The 17432-nt window shown below is 34.0% G+C and overlaps 1 protein-coding gene across 1 annotated transcript; it reads left to right on the top strand.

Moving 5' to 3' along the window:
* The first annotated feature begins 16014 nt into the window (after positions 1 to 16014).
* On the top strand, positions 16015 to 16794 carry LOC127541513 (olfactory receptor 5P3-like). The gene has a single exon (XM_051966751.1). It carries the CDS (start codon positions 16030 to 16032, stop codon positions 16792 to 16794), a length of 765 nt encoding a protein of 254 aa, XP_051822711.1. The 5' UTR covers positions 16015 to 16029.
* The last annotated feature ends 638 nt before the right edge of the window (positions 16795 to 17432 follow it).

The raw sequence follows: 17432 nt of genomic DNA, 5'->3' as shown, positions 1-17432 counted from the left end.
CTGCCTTGGAAAGAGTACCTAGAAGATAGAAGAAAAGGATATTAAAATGGAATACTGGAACTAAAATTTGGATATGTCTTTGATGTATTAAAGAAACATTCATTGACTATCTCCTACATTCCCATTCAACTGTTTCCCTCCCAATACTTTGTTTTCCTATGCCATGGCATGATTCTTATAAGCAAAGTAGAGATGAATAAATTTGTTCCTTCCATGCATTACTTGTGACCCAACAGTACTGTAGGAACTGCATTTTTGTCCATTATTTGTTTTTATCCAAATGTGTAAATGCTAGTCTGCCAAGTACCATCACTGTTAGTCTCTTCCAAAAATCTATGATATCTCAACAGACCATCTTCCAAAATTGAGATATCTACTTCGTGTTAATTGACCATGAGGAAAGTTTCAGTTTCCAACATGATCTGTGTGCTCTAAAAATCATAAAAAGAGGAAAAATGTAGAATATGGATTCTTAGCTTTTTCATTTTACTTTGCTCCTAGAATTTGGAATTCTTGCATAGGTCTCTTGGTATACTAGATATGACAGCTCCGAAGCATTGTGAGAAATTTTCCATGGAAAATTGTTATTTATAAAAACAAACAATGAAAAACACTTGCTCAACCTGTGGTAACCATATATGGTTTATGTATTGTTTCCTTCAATTGGGAAATAGCTGGGGAAATTGTGCAGAAATGTAGTAAAAGTTTATTGTGCCATAAGAAGTGACAAATATGCCCAGTGATTGAGTAAAGCCTAAACAAATTGTGGCAATGAACATAATGGAATTTTACTGTGTTGTAAAAAATAAAAAATAACCCAACCATACACACAACAAAAACTGAAAGGTAAATGAATATGATCAACACAGAACTACAGAAGAGATTTACGTGATCTGATACAGAGTGATAATAGCAGAGCCAGTAACAAAGCACACACAGTGACTGTAATATAAAGAACCATCCAAATATATGAACAGAAAATATGTGTTGCCAGATTCAAAAAAACAATCATGTATTTACAAAAGAGCAAGGAAAAAACATGTCTCTGAGTACAGAGACTCTGTACTCACCTGAAGAGATAGAAGGTCTATTTTTGTGGAACATTGCATATATTTTCACACCTTTCCAATCAATATTTAAATTAATAGCATTAAACCATCAAAATAAAAAATATGCCTTTTCTAATGAAAATTTGATGGTATCATTTTATCCTAACAATACTATTACTTTCTCGTGAGCAAAGGAAATTTTATTTTTGTCTTTGCATCCCTGAAACTTACTTAAGTACCTGAGATATTGTATTTATTGTATAGAGTTGAATTCGTGAAAAAGAATGTTTCTTACTATAGTTTTCTCAAGGTCCCTTTTACTTCATTATTCCTCATTCTGTAAAGCAAGGGGTTCAACATGGGGATCATTACAATGTAGGAAACAGACACCACTTTATTCATATCTGTTGAGTAGCTGTTAGGCAACATATAAATGAATATAAGGGTGCCATTGAAGAAAATGACTGATATGAGGTAGAAGGTGCAAGCTAAGAAAGCTTTGGATCTCTGCTCAGTGGAACTTATTTTTAGGGCAGAAAAAAAGATATATACACAAGAGAGTATGCTAATTAACACTGTGATTACAATTACTGATCTAATAGAGGCACCAGGAAGAAATTCATGAAGATCATCTTGACAGAAAGGTTCAAAAGAAGTGATTCTTATTGGATTCACAGAAGGACCAATTCAATAAGCAATTGGTAACTATTCAAGCATTTATACAATCATCTCTGATAAGATATGATGAGTAATAAAGAGTAGATTTCTTGGTAGAGTAGATTATGAATTAAAGATGACCACACCTATCATAGGTCATCACATACAATAGGAAACACTCAGTGGTCCCAAAGGTGGCTTCACAGAACATCTGGATCACACAGCTTTCCAAAGGGATTATGGTTTTGTCCACAAGGAAGTTCTTGAGCATAATAGATGTGACAGATGACAAATGCAAAATCCACGAAAGTCAAGTGACTAAAGAAAAGGTATTTGAAGTTGGGAGCAATTTCTGATCAAAATGATTGTGTTAAGGTTACCCATTAAGGTGACAGCATAGACATCAAAGAATATCATAAAGAGGATGAAACAAAGGGTTGGATCATCTGTTAACCCCCAAAGAATGAATTCAGCCACAACAGTGCAGTTATTGTCAGACAAGTCTTGGGAGAAGTACTTGGTAGAAGAAAGGAGACTGAAATAGAATTCAGTACTAAGACTTGGATATCTCGATGTATTCAGGAAACAGTCAGTGACCACATTTTACATGCCTTTCCTCTCCTATTCTCATACTTTTGTCTAGTGTAACACGGCAGGATGCCACTAAATAAAGCAGAGATGAACAAATTTGTTTTCTCCCAATTCTTCCCCATGATCCAACAATACCATGTGATTTGTCAATTTTGCCACTGCTGAAGAATATTAAATTATGTAATAGTGAAGAGGATAGTTGAATTTCCACCACAAGTAACTTTCTTTACTATATGATAGAGATAATATCCAAATATGTAAATGCTATTTGGCCAACTAAAATAATTATCAATCCCTTGCAAATAAGTCCTGGTTTTCAAGATAATCCCTTATGTTCTAAAATCACAAAAGAAGAGGAATGAGGAATCTGGAGTCTAAATCTTTTCATTTTACTTTGCTACTAGAACTTGGTATTATTATAAAAAGCTATCATTAGACTACATATTGCCATCCTGAAGGACTATGGGAAATTTCCTCTGGGAACTTCGCTGATGCTAGGTAAAACAGTGGTAAGCACTTTCTCAACCTCTTATAACTATATTCTATTTACTTTTTGCTTCCTTCAACTGCAAAATAACTGAGCAAATTCTGGTGCAGGAAAGTATTGTCTAATTGTTGTGCCATAAGAAATGATGGTTCTGGGGTAATATGGGAACTTTTATTAAATGATATAGAGCAAACTCAGTAGAACAATTAATGTGATGACCACAATAGTTGTGACAAGGGAAAAAAATCTGAAAGCCCTCAGAACTTGTGCTAAAATAGTGACAAATCATGTCTTCAATAGAACAACAGAGAAATATTGTATACCACTTATTGGCAGACAGGTAATGGATTTGAAAAGTTTAAGATTAAGTCTCAGAATTTATTTATTGATCTATTTAAAATTAATTTGTTTTGCCCTGTAACTGCTTTTGTCCTGTGTTTTTCCAATTAAAAAAAATTTCCCCCAGTTTCCCCAACAGTTTTTTTTGTTATACATATACATTCTTTAAAAAAAATATTTCCATGTGAATCATGTTGAGAAAGAAAAATCAGAACAAAAAGAAAAAAATATGAGGAAAAAAAGAAGAAAAAAGTGAACATAGCATATGTTGATATACATTTAGTCTCCATAGTTTTCTCTCTGGATATGGATGATGTTTTCCAACCCAAGTTTACTGGGATTGCCTTGGATCGCTGAACTGTGGAGAAGAACCCGATCTATCATAGTTGATAGTTGTGCAATGGCACAATCTTGCTGTTATTATATACATTGTTTTCCTAGTTCTGCTTGTTTCACTCAGTGTTTGTTCATGTAAATCTTTCCAGGTCTTTCTAAAATCAGCTTGTTCATTATTTTTAATAGGATAATAATATTCCATTACTTTCATATACCATAACTTATTCAGCCATTCCCCAATTAAAGAGCATTTACGCATTTTCCAATTCCTTGCCAACATAAAGAGAACTTCTACAAACATTTTTGTAAATATGGATCCTTTCCCCTCTTTTATGATTTATTTGGGATACAAATCAAGTTACCAGATCAAAGGGTATGCACAATTTTATAATCCTTTTGGCATAGTTCCAAATTGCTCTCCAGAATGGTTGGATCATTTCACAACTCCACCAACAATGCATTAGTGTCCCAGTTTTTTCACATTCCTTCCAACATATATCATTATCTTTTCCTGTCATTTTAGCTATTCTTATAGATATGAGGTGGTACTTCAGAGTTGTTTTAATTTGAATTTCTCTAATCAATAATGATTTGGAGCATTTTTCATATGTCTGTAGATGGCTTTAATTTCTTCATCTGAAAATCATCTGTTCATTTCCTTTGACTATCAATTGGGGAATGACTTGTATTTTTATAAATTTGACTCAGTTCTTTACATATTTTGGAATGAGATCTTTATCGGATCAAATTTCCACTCCTCAGCTTTCGGCTTCCCTTTGATCCTTGGCTGCACTGATTTTGTTTGTGTAAAGCCCTTGTAATTTAATTTAATCTAAGTTATCCATTTTGCATTTCATAATATTCTCTAGTTTTTCTTTGCCCATAAATTCCTCTCTTTTCCAAAGATCTGATAGGTAAATATTCCTTGCTCTCATAATCTGCTTAGAGTATCACCTTTTATGCCTGAATCATGTACCCATTTTGGCCTTATTTTGGCATGGGTTGTGAGATGCAGGTGTATGCTAAGTTTCTGATATGTCATTTTCCAGTTTTCCCAGAAATTTTTGCCAAGTAGTGAGTTCTTATCATAGAAGCTGGAGTTTTGGGGTTTATCAAATAGTAAATTACTAGTCATTAATTATTGTGTTATGTACACGTAACCTGATCCACCCCTCTTTTTCTTAGCCAGTATCAGATGGTTTTGATTGATGACTGCTGCTTTAGAATTGAGTTTTAGATCTAGTACTGCTAGGCTACCATCCTTTGAATTCCCCCTCCCCCCCCATTAAATCTCTTGATATTCTTGACCTTTTCTTTTTCCAGATGAATTTTGTTATCATTTTTTTCTAACTGTATAAAATATTTTTGGCAGTTTGATTGATATGGCACTGAAGAAGTAGACTAATTTAGGTAGAATTGTCATTTTTTATCATATTAGCTTAAACTATCCATGATCAGTTGATATTTTTCCAATTGTGTAGATCTGACTTTATTTGAATAAAGAGTTTCTTGTAATTGTGTTCACATAGTTTCTGAGTTTGTCTTGGGAAGTAAACACCCAGATATTTTATTTTGTCTACAGTTATTTTAAGGAATTTCTCTTTCTATCTCTTGTTGTTGCAAGTAACATATAGAAATGCTGATGATTTGTATCACTCATAAATCCACTTGGCCCTGGAGATTTTTTCTTAAGAAGTTCATCGATGGCTTGTTTGATTTTTTTCCAAAATGGGGTTATTTAAGTAATTTATTTCCTCTTCTGTTAATCTGGCCAAGTTATATTTTTGTAAATAATTCATTTCAATTAGATTCTCAGATTTGTTGGCATGCAATTGGGCAAAATATTTCCTAATTATTGCTTTAATTTCTTCTTCATTGGTGATAAATTAACCCTTTTCATTTTTGATGCTGATAATTTGCTTTTTTCTTTTTCTAATCAAATTAATCAAAATTTATATATTTTATTGTTTTTTCATAAAACCAGAACTTAGTTTTATTGATTAATTCAATAGTTTCTTATATTTCATTTTACTAATCTCTTCTTAGATTTTCAGAATTTCTAATTTGGCATTTAATTAGAGATTTTAAATTCATTCTTCTTCTAGTTTTTTTTTTTTAGTTACATGCCCAACCCATTGATATTTTTTTCCCTCTATTTAATTCATGTAACTGTTTAGAGATATAAAATTTCCCCTAAGAATTGCTTTGGTTGCATCCCATAAGTCTTTGTATATTGTCTCATTATAGTCATTCTCTGGGATAAAATTATTGATTATTTTTTTGATTTGTTGTTTGATCCACTCATTCTTTAGACTTAGATGATTTAATTTCCAATCAGTTCTTAGTCTATTTTCTCTGACCCTTTTCTGAATACAATTCTTATTGCATTGTGTTTGGAAAAGGATACATTGACTATTTCTGCCTTTTATTTGATTGTGAAGTTTTTATGCCCTAAAACATGGTCAATTTTTGTATAAATGTCATGGACTGCTGAGAAAAAAAGGTATATTCCTTTCTATCCCTATTCAATTTTCTTGAGAGGTCTATCATAACTAAGTTTTGTTAAGATTTTATTAACTTCCTTAAGTTCTTTTTTGTTTATTTTGTGATTAAATTTATCTAATTCTGAGAGGAGAAGGTTCACCATTAGTATAGTTTTGCTCTCTATTTCTTCCTGTAACTGGTTTAACTTCTTCTTTAAGAATTGGGATGCTGGCGCATATATTTGGGGCATATATGTTTAGTTTCCATTCATTGGTTATGGTACCTTTTAATAACATGTAGTTTCCTTCCGTATCTCTTTTAATTAAATCTATTTTGCTTTTGCTTTATCTGAGATCAGAATTGCTTCCCCTGCTTTTTTTTTTTTTGCTTTAGCTGAAGCATAACAAAATTTTCTCTAGCCTCTTACCTTATTCTGTATATATCTCTGTTACAAATTTGTTTCTTGTAAACAAACTTTTGTAGTATTCTGCTTTGTAATCCACTCTGCTATCTGCTTCCATTTTATGGAAGAGTTCATCCCATTCACATTTGCATTTATGATCACCATCTGTGTATTTCCCTCCATCCTAGTTTCTCCTTTGTATATACTTTTCTCTCTCTTTCTACCCTATCCCTACCCAGTAGTGTTTTGTTTCTAATCAACCCTGCCCTCAACCTGCCCTCTTTTCTATCATTCCTTCTCTCTTCTCTTACCCCTTTTTCCTAGTGTTTCTACTCTTCCTTCTATCCAATGCTTCCTTTTTCTTTCCACTCCTTCCTCCTACTTCCTTATAGGGTAAGATAAAATTTTATATCCAACTAAGTAAATATATTATTTCTTCTTTGAGTCAAAACTGATAAGAATAAGCTTCAGATCATGCTCACCCCTTGCTTCTTTCCCTCTATTGTAATACATCTTTTGTACCTCTTCATGTGATCTAATTTATCCTATTTTACATTTTCTTTTCTCTTCTCCAAGTAAAATCCTTTTTCTACCCCTAAATTTCTTTTTCTTTGATATCATTACTTCAGACTCAGTTTATACCCACACCCTCTGCCTATGTATGTCTACTTCAATTGCCCTAATAAAAATCCAATTCTCAAGAGTTACAGGTATCATTTTCCCAACTAGGGATATAAACAGTTTAACCTTTACATAATACAGTTTTTTCCTTCCCTGTTTTATGCTTCTCTAGATTCTTTTGTTTATGGATCAAATTTTTTGTTTAGTTCTGTTTTTTTTTTCAATAGAAATTATTGAGAATTCCCTACTTCATTGAAGATTCATCTCCTTCTCTGAAATATGATACTTATTCTCACTGGGTATATGATTCTTGTAATTCCAGGTCCTTTACTTTTCAGAATATGGTGTTTTAGGACCTCTGATTCTTTATTGTGAAAGCTGCCAAATCCTGGATAATTCTGCTTGTGACTCTTCTATACTTGAATTATTATTTTTTTCTAGCAGCTTGCAGTAGTTTTTCCTTAAGATTATAATCTGGAGTTTTGCAACAATGTTTCTTGGAGTTTTCCTTGTGGTATCTTTTTTCCAGAGGTGATTAATAGATTTTTCAATAACTATTTTGCCCTCTGGTTCTATTATATTGTGGCAATTTTCCTTGATGATCTCTTGAAGAATGCTGTCCAGGTTCTTTTTTTGGTTATGGCCTTCAAATTGACCAATAATTTTTAAATGATCTCTCCAGCATCTTTTTTCCAATGAGTATTTTACATTTTCTTCCATTTTTTTCATTCTTTATAGTTTGTTGGCTGATACTTGATATCTCATAAAGTCATTAGCTTCTGTCTAGTTTTAGCTTTTAATGTATGATTTTCTTCAGTTAGCTTTTGTGTCTCCTTTTCCATTTGATTAATTCTACTTTTCAAAGTGTTGATTTCTTCAGTGAATTTTTTTTTTTTTTGCATTTGCCAATTGTGTTTTTTAAGGGATCAATTTCTTCAGTGTGAAGTCTGGGTTTGCTCCCTAGAGGCCTCAGAATCAGCCGGAGTCAGGATAAGCAAAAGTTCTTGTTCTTTAGGGGGAGAAGTGAAGGTGACAGACAAAACTGCCACACCTTCTCCATAGACTGACCTCCCTTCTCCTCATCCTCCTCCAAAGTGATTCTGGCTTGTCTTACTCACTCCCTAATCCCTCCTATGGTTATCTTTATACACCAAAAGATTGAGCCAGCACAGAATAGTGAGAAGGGTCATTTTTCCAACCATATGCTAATAGAGTATTATCCAATAGGTAATTAGCTTTAAGTGCTCCAGTGTCTGATTCAGTGCACTTATTCAGAGTTTCAGTGGATTTTTTTTTTTTTTTGTATTTGGCCAATTGTATTTTTTAAAGAGTTATTTTCTTCTGTCAATTTTTGTCTTTTTTTTCCCCAAGCTGTTGACTCTCTCGTGAATAGCTCTCATTTCTTTCCCCAGTTTTTCTTCTGTCTCTCTTATTTGATTTTTATAATCCTTTATGAATGCTTCCAAGAAAATTCTTTGGGCTTGAGACTAATTCTTACCAACATTTGAAGTTTTGCAAGTGGGCATTTTGTCCTATTCTAAGTTGGTGTTTTGTCCTCTTATCTATCTTTCTTTCTATCTTTCTTTCTTTCTTTCTTTCTTTCTTTCTTTCTTTCTTTCTTTCTTTCTTTCTTTCTTTTTTCTTCCTTCCTTCCTTCCTTCCTTCCTTCCTTCTTCCTTCCTTCCTTCCTTCCTTCCTTCCTTCCTTCCTTCCTTCCTTCCTTCCTTCCTTCCTTTCTTTTCCACCCCCCATATTTTGTGACTTTTAAGGTCAAACTCTACTTTTGAGTTATAGGGGTCTCTGTTTCAAGCTTCTTGTGCAACGTTGGCTTTGAATACAAAGGCCTCTTGTGTTTGGTGTCTTGCTCACAGCAGGAGGTAGCCCATTCTAGTCCTGCCTTCTTGTTGTCTGATTTCCCTGGCTGGTGATTTGCCTTCTGTGCTGAGACTGGTGACTGCCTGACTGCTCTTTTCTGCTACAGAGCCAGGAGAGAGGGTCTTGGTTGCTGATCTGCTGTGATTAAGACTCTCTTACTGGCTTTCCTGGATACCCTCTGACATGGACTGAATACCTCTTTCACCCCAGTGAAATGAACCTTTCTTGAAGTTCTTCCAATCTATCTTGTGCTCTAGAATAGTTTTATTCCATCTTTTTGTAGGCTCTGTCATTCCAGACTCTGGTCAGAGGCTTGGTTTCATGTGGTTTTTGAGGACAACTGGGAAAGTTTGAGTAAATTCCTGGCTTCACTCCACCATCTTGGCTCTTCCCCTGGAAATCTTACTTAAGTCATCTTCTTGGAAATCATTTCAGAATTCAGATGGCTATTATAGCTTAATTTTAGAAATTCAGTTTCCCTAATAATCATTGATATATTCTTGCCTCAGACAACTTAGCTCCTTTGGAGAATATGTGGGAAAGCAAGGAAGAGTGCCCTAAGCTCTCTATATCATCAAGCCACATCAAATGCAAAAGAAATAAATTTATTTTAGGAAAAAAATCATTTGTGAGGAGGAAGATGTACATAAATTAGAGGTGGAGTCTGGCCATCCTGAATTAGAATTTTAATAGAGATTGCAGGAAGTATGGCAGATGGGGCAGAATTTGACCAGCAATTAGAGTTCCATTCATTTTGGTCAGGAGAGCTTTAGGAAGAAAATTTTTGTAGCTTTTCAGAGGATAGTGTATATAACACATAGAGACTGCATTTCTAACTGACAGGTTTTTGCAATAATTCAAATGAGAGGAGATACAAACCCGAATTGGAGAGGCAGTTATATATGGGACCACAAGAGGATATAAGATATATGTTGTGAATGGAAAAAGTATGTAAATGTAATGTATGTATTTATATGAATGAATGTAAAAAGTAGCCAGACTTGGCAACTAATTGGTTGGGGAAGAGAAGATGGAGACAAAAGTAGAGACTGATTTCAGGGCTGCAAACCTGGGTACTGGGGGGCTCAGAACAGAAATAAGAAATTATAGAGATAAGTGGTTTTAACTTGAAGGTTGGGGATAAGATGAGCTCTTTTTTCTGTGCCTTTAGGACATCTTGGACCAAATATCTTACTTTTGTTAATGTGTGAATTAGAGTTCAGGGCTGGAGGTATACATACATACATAAAGATATATACATACAACACATATATTCAAAATCTGACAAAGAAGTCTAAGAAGCAAAGGTTAGACAGGTGAAAGGAATACTGGTACCAGTAGAACAAGTGTCATGAAAACTCATGAGGAGAACCTATTCAAGAAAAGTAAGTGGTCCACAGTGTCACCTCACAGAGGCCAAGAATAAATTAATCAGCAGGTGTCTATTAAGTAAAACTACTTTTAACTTTCCAAGTGCTAATAATGCAAATAGGGCAGATGGATGTAAATGGGGAAATTGGAGTTAGGAAGATGTGTCTTCCTATGTTCACTTTGGCCTCTGACACTAACTAGGTATTTGATCTTGGGGAAGTCACTTGAATATGTTTGCCTCAATTCAGTGTTTCATTAACAGGTAAGACTGTGTAATGCCTCTGAATGACAAATATCTTAGCATACCATATCACCCAACTGAACATGTGTAGAAGCCCCTGGAGAGAGAGCCTTAACCCTGAAAATTCATAGTACTTTTCCTGAAAATTTTTCAAATTGAATTTAAAAGTTCTCATATTCTAGGCCTTTTCAACTTTTTTTTTTATTTCCTTAAATAACATTAAGGAAGGTTCCTATCTATGGGTGAGATATTATAGTAACTTATACTTGCTTGACTCGAGTCCTCTGATATGAATCCTCCATCTTGCTCTACTTCTTGATTTGACCTTCCCTCCAAAAAAATCACTCAAAACAAACACCATTTAATACACTGAAAGCAAAATAAAAAGAAACCAATAAAAAGAAACATTTTTTTAGGAAATACTTTCATATTTCTTTGTTTCAAAGCCAGAGGTCCAAGAACAAATTTTCTCACTAAGCTTTAAAATCGCTTGTCCCTTAAATGAGTCTTATCTCCTAGCCAACAGTTGATTCAGAGCATATTTCAACTGTTCTATGGCAAAATTCTGTGACATGCTTCAGATATGTTCTTGTATCCCAGGGAAACTTTTGAAGACTTTGTACATATTGCCTTCACACTTGGATATTTCTCTTTAATGTGAATAGTTCCTTCATTCTAGGATCTAGAGTTTCTACTAAGCTGAGTTTCATAAATGGTCTATCAGTCTCAAGTATGTAAGTATTTAATCATGATGGGTTACTATCCAATCCAAAATGGACTTGGTGAGGTTAGGATGATCAGTTTTCATATCTAGAAAACATTGTCACAAGCACAATTGCTGCATATTGATCCTAGAACAATTTTGGAGAGCATCTATGGCAGATTGCACTTACCAATTTGGCTATAGTGTTATTCAGTCTTGTTTTTCATTTTTAAAACCCTGGACAAACAGAGACACAGAAAAAATAAATGAAGCCCTCTGAGAATTTAGAGAAATCCTCAGATACTCATCTACCTGTTTGTAATTTTCTCTATCCCAATGGATTTCAAATAACATTTTAATGATGTAGGTCATATTTAGTGTTAAAGTGCTCAAGAAATTATATTCCAAATGCTATCAAACCCAAAATATATGTGGTGCTGCCATGCAAAGATAATTCCTTGGGGTCTAAAATTATCTTCTCCTTGCAGCATTGTTGTTCTTGGTTGTGCTATAAACATACTTAGATTTGATTCTTTCAGACAGGCCTGCCTTTTTCTCTTGTCATGTCAGATTTTCTATTGATTTCAGTTTTACAAAGGGCTTTAATAAATCTCTTTCTATTTTTTTTTAATAACAAAGTACATTTCTGATTTGGGTTTTTATATTTCAAGTCCCTTTTAGTTCCATATTAAATCAGAGATTTGGAAGTGAATAGTATGCATGGAGCATTATTATAGTATGTTAGTAAGTAAATTTCAGTCTGCCACTAGTCACATCATGTATCCTGAAGCATCACTACAAATGGTAAGAACTTGATAGAACATGATTAGATAAGGATACATTATGTAAAGATCTCTATTAACACATAGGCATTTATTTCATGTGTTACTTCTCTCCTTCCTCCCTACTCAAATTGAGGCTGGGATGGGGGGAATAAATTTCACTGATATATTTATTCATTAATGAAGTAGAGAGAGAATTAAACTTGAGCATCAAATCTGTCCCTTCTAACTCTGTCTGTGGTCATGGGTAAGTGATTGGTAAACCTCTGTGTTTCTCAGTTATCTCATCTACAAAATAAAGATAACAATATTTTTCTCTAAAAAGTAATTTATGAAATGTAAATTGCGGGATTGAATTCCTATTGTGTGATTATTATCATTATATTATGAATGTAAATGATGTTTTAAAATGTGAAATATTCTCTTTAATTCATCTAGTATTTTGATATATCACTATTCACAGGGAGATGTCTTAGCCACTGATATGAAAAAAAAAATAATCCTCAAGTTGAGGAATTGTTATTCAGTTTTCAAGGCAATAAGAAATCTTGCCCAGGCTTGAGTAGGCAAGTCATGGTCAGCCATCTGCTTTAGAAAGATTGTTTTTGTAGGTTTTTAAAGGACAGTTCAGAAGGATACAGTGGACTTTTAACTAAGAGGCTTTTGTAATAGTTCAAGTGAGCTAAGATGTGACCTTGAATGGTAGTTGTGGGAATACATATTAGAGCAAATGTGACATATTTACAGATGTAAAAATGGCACAATTTGACAGCTGACTGGATTAATAAAGATGTAGAGAAGATTAGAATCCAACTCCAGGACTGCAAAATAGGATGCTGAGAAGAATGGTGGGGCCTTTAACAGAAAGAAGGAACTGTGGAGGTAAGTGGTGTTAGATTGAAGGGATAGGATAAGATGAATTCTCTTTTGGACATGGAGTTTGAAATGTTTTTGGGACATCCAGGTGAAAATATCCAACAATCGACAATGTGTGGATTAGAGTCCAGGATTACATATAAAGACTTGGGAATCATGTGAATGAAGATGTTAATGGGATTTGTAGAAACCAATGAGCTCTTCAGTGTATGCAGGGGAAAAAAAGGGCAGCCAGATGCGGTGGATAGAGTGTACATTTATCTTCCTGAGTTCAAATCTGATCTCAGATACTTAATAGCTATGTGACCTTGGAAAAGTCACTTAATCCTATTTGCTTCAATTTTCTCATCTGTAAAATGAACTGGAGAAGGAAATGGCAAACCACTCCAGTATCTTTGCCAAGAAAACCCCAAATTGGGCCTGAAACACAACTAAAAATGGCTGAATGTGCAGAATAAGAAAAGAAGGCCTATGACAAATCCTTAGAGAACATAATTAGTAGGTAGCAAAAAGATTATGATCTGGCAAAAGAGATTGAGAAGAGAAGTCAGACAATTAGGACCAGAAGAGAGCAGTGCCATGAAAATTTGTGAAGAGAAAGTATTCAAGAAGAGTGAATTATCTACTGTGTCATGTGCAATATAGAGGCCAAAAAAAAAAAAAAAAAACAACAACAACCCCAAGAACTAATCAATCAAGAAATATTTATTAAGAACCTTCTGTTTCATGTGAAGACTGAAACAATCCTTTTTCTAAAGGAATTTAAATAAAGACTATAAAAATAAAATTTAAAAATTACTGGTAACTTTGGAGGGAATAGTTCCAATAGAGTGAAGGGATCATATGTTAGATAGTAATAGGTTAAGAAGTAGCAGAGAAACTAGACTCAACAGTGATTATTTCCCCTCTCCTTTCCTTCAAGATGTTGTCTGGGAAAGAAAAAAAAAGATAAAGTTGGACAACTTGAAACTATGTCAGGGAAAAAAATGAAGATTTTAAAGAAATTGTATAAATTCTGCCTATTAAGAAGCATTAAAGAAGAAGAATTTTGATAAGCAGATTAGAGATTAAAAGGGAGTTCTTCACTGGAGAAAACTTCAAAATGACAAGAAAAGTTGGCCATGGAAAAAAGTACTATCTCTCTTGCAGAACTGGAAAAAAAGATAATATGGGGGGGGGCAGCTAGATGGTGGATAGAGCACCTGCCCTGAAGTCAGTAGGACCTGAGTTCAAATTTGACCTCAGCCATTTGACACTTTCTAGCTGTGTGACCCTGGGCAAGTTACTTAACCCCAATTGCCTCAGGGGAAAAAAGATAATATGGGATAATCTTGAGGATTTTGAAATATAGGAGGAAAAGGGGAGCTCTTAGGGACAGAATTTCTTGAATCAGAAATAGAATGTAAAGTCCTCTCTTGAGCTAGAACAATGAGAGAGTAGGTATTGAAATACTGGCTTAGCAGAATAGAAACTTTTATTTGATTAGAGAATTCTTTTTTCTTATAGTAACAAAGAAAGAATTGACCATAGACACACAATGAGTGTCATACTTAGGTTTTTTTCTAAAGTGAACAGTATCTGAATATTGTATAATTTTTCTTACTGAACTTAGAAGAATTGGTTTAGAGTTGGGAATAATAAGAAAATTTCAGAAAAAGTCATATTTAAGATAATTTTATTTATTTCAAATTTAACAAGCGTCAAATGCAAATATTTAAAGGTAGTTTTTTTAAAAAAAGAAACATAATATGTATATCTGTCTATATTTATCTATGTATATATTACATATATATGTAATGTTTAGTAGGATGGTAATAATTTCTTAATTTGTCTCTTCATCTGAATTTCCATTTTTTTTTGTGAATTTAAAAATTGTTCAGTTGTTGCTCTCCCTCCCATCTTTTCCCATCACTATCAGTACTTCTCCGCATTTACTTTGGAAGCCTTTCTTTATAACAGATTAGGAAAAACAAATCAACAAATCAGTCATATCTAATAATCATGTCTCATTCTATATCCCCAGTTATCATTTCTCTGCCAGGAAATAATAACTAATATTTGCTCATCAGTCTTTTGAAGACTTGATTTATAAACACTTCGGTTTGGTTTTGGAGGTATTTCAAAGTTATTTCCTCTCACATGATTAGTGAAATCATTGTATAAATTGTTCTAATTCTCCTTAGTTCATTTTGTATTAGTTAATAAAAGCATTTACATTTTATGCCAAATCAGTCAAATTCATCACTTCTTATGAAACAATAAATTGTCACTGCTTTCCTATATCACAGTTTGATCTGCTATTGAGGGAAATAATTTGCAAAATAGCATATGGTTAGACTGGTGATTGGACAATTGCTTTCCAACATTTTGCCTAAAAACAGTGCAGTTTCTCATGGGCAATTTCTTACATTCCTTCAGGGAAAAATATCAAGAAAAATAATAGTCCTTTGCAGTAATGTCAAGTTTTAGGAGCAAAATACAACGAGAAGTTTCTCCATTCCTTCTGCATTTTATTTAGAGCATAGGATTGGTCTTAGAAATCTGGACTTTTCCTTATACTCAATTAGCACGATATGGAATGCTTTAGTTGTGGAAAGTGATACTTTGAGAGGTCAGGAATTACAAAGTGGACATTGACTTTGGAAGGGATTAACAGTGGTGGTTACTTGACGGAACAGAATTTACACATTTGGATATAGTCTCTGCATATATTTAAGAAAGATTTCTATGGTGGGAATAAACTATCTTTTTCTCTTTTACAGGCTTTTTCATGCTGTCACAATGATAAAATTAGTAAATCATACAATATTGTTTGTCTTTGGGGGAAAATTTGAGGAAACAAATTTATTTAACTCTACTTTGTTTATTGGTACCCTACTATAGTTCATAGGAACCAAATATTGCAGTAAGATAGTGGGATGGCTTTGCAGATAATCAATAAATGTTTTCTGAATAGATCAAATGACACATCCAAATGTAAGTCATTTGTTATATTTTAATACTCCTTTCTTCTGTCTAATAGGTTCCCTTTTCAAGACAGAAGTCTGGTAATAACTGCACTGCTGTGACTGAATTCATTCTTTTGGGGTTAACAGATGATCCAACCCTTCATGTCATCCTCTTTGTGATATTTCTAGGTGTCTATGCAGTCACCTTAATTGGTAACCTTAGCATAATTATATTGATCAGAAATAGCTCCCAACTTCACACCCCAATGTATCTTTTCCTCAGTAACTTGGCTTTTGTGGATATGGGATTTTCCTCATCTGTTACTCCTGTCATGCTCATTACCTTCCTGGCAGATGAGACCTCAATTCCTCTGGGGGGTTGTGTAGCCCAAATGTGTTCTGCAGCCACTTTGGGAACAGCGGAGTGTTTCCTGCTGGCTGTGATGGCTTATGATCGATATATGGCTATCTGTAATCCCTTGCTGTATTCCACCAACATGTCTGCTGGAGTCTGCATGCTGTTACTCATCGTATCCTATGTGGGTGGTTGTGTGAATGCATGGATCTTCATGGGTTGCTTATTGAATCGGTCCTTCTGTGGACCCAATAAGATCAATCACTTTTTCTGTGATTATTCCCCACTTTTGAAACTTTCTAACTACCAAGATGATCTTGCTGAAATTCTTCCTGCTGCTTCTGCTGGATCGGTAATTGTGATCACAGTGCTGATTATCATAATCTCTTATGTATGCATCCTCTTCTCTGTCCTGAAGATAAACTCCACTGAAGGAAGATCCAAAGCTTTTTCAACTTGCTCCTCCCACCTCACTGCAGTCACTCTCTTCTACGGGACCCTTACATTCATTTATATGATGCCTAAGTCCAGCTACTCACCAGATGAGAATAAAGTAGTGTCTGTTTTCTACACTGTAATGATCCCCATGTTGAACCCCCTGATCTACAGTTTAAGGAACAATGAAGTAAAAGGGGCCCTGAGAAAACTGATAAGTAGAAAACGCTTTTTTAAATGAATTCAACTGAATATAACAAATAATATCCACTGTATTAGAATTGGCACATACAAAAAAATCAATGTCTTTGCTTGTAAGGAGAATATCTTTTGCCAATGTAATGATTATTATTGAGTGATCCCAATATATGGCTTTAAGTATTCACACACATATACATATATAATCATTAAAGGATTAAATCAATGAACTTAAATGTTTTTCAAAAAGTTCTGAATAGACATGCAATCAGGATTTCCATATCCGGACTGATCAAGGCCAAGTCTTTCTAGTTTTCTACCCAATGCTTCTCTTAACTAAGCCTTAATTTCCATTAACCTTCTAGTTGACACATCATACTATTGTATAACAATTACCATTTTTACTGATTTGTGATCATTGCTTTTTCCTGACCACTAATTTAATACTACTTCAATAATAATTCTTGACTGTACAAAATTCAAGACAAGTATAAAAAGGTAAACCTGAAAGAGTAATCACAAGGGACTCGATGAAGCTAAACTGTTTGTATTCTTATGGGAAAATGATACATGCAACTCCTTTAGTAGGACAGTTAGAAGGAGTCTACATAGACAGAGGGCACAAATATGAGACAATTTTTGGGAGACTGAGGTGGTAAAGGAACAATATTCTAATGGTCC

Source organism: Antechinus flavipes, chromosome 6 (assembly GCF_016432865.1).
Source record: "Antechinus flavipes isolate AdamAnt ecotype Samford, QLD, Australia chromosome 6, AdamAnt_v2, whole genome shotgun sequence".
NCBI lineage: Eukaryota > Metazoa > Chordata > Mammalia > Dasyuromorphia > Dasyuridae > Antechinus > Antechinus flavipes.
This window is presented reverse-complemented; position numbering and strand designations above follow the sequence as displayed.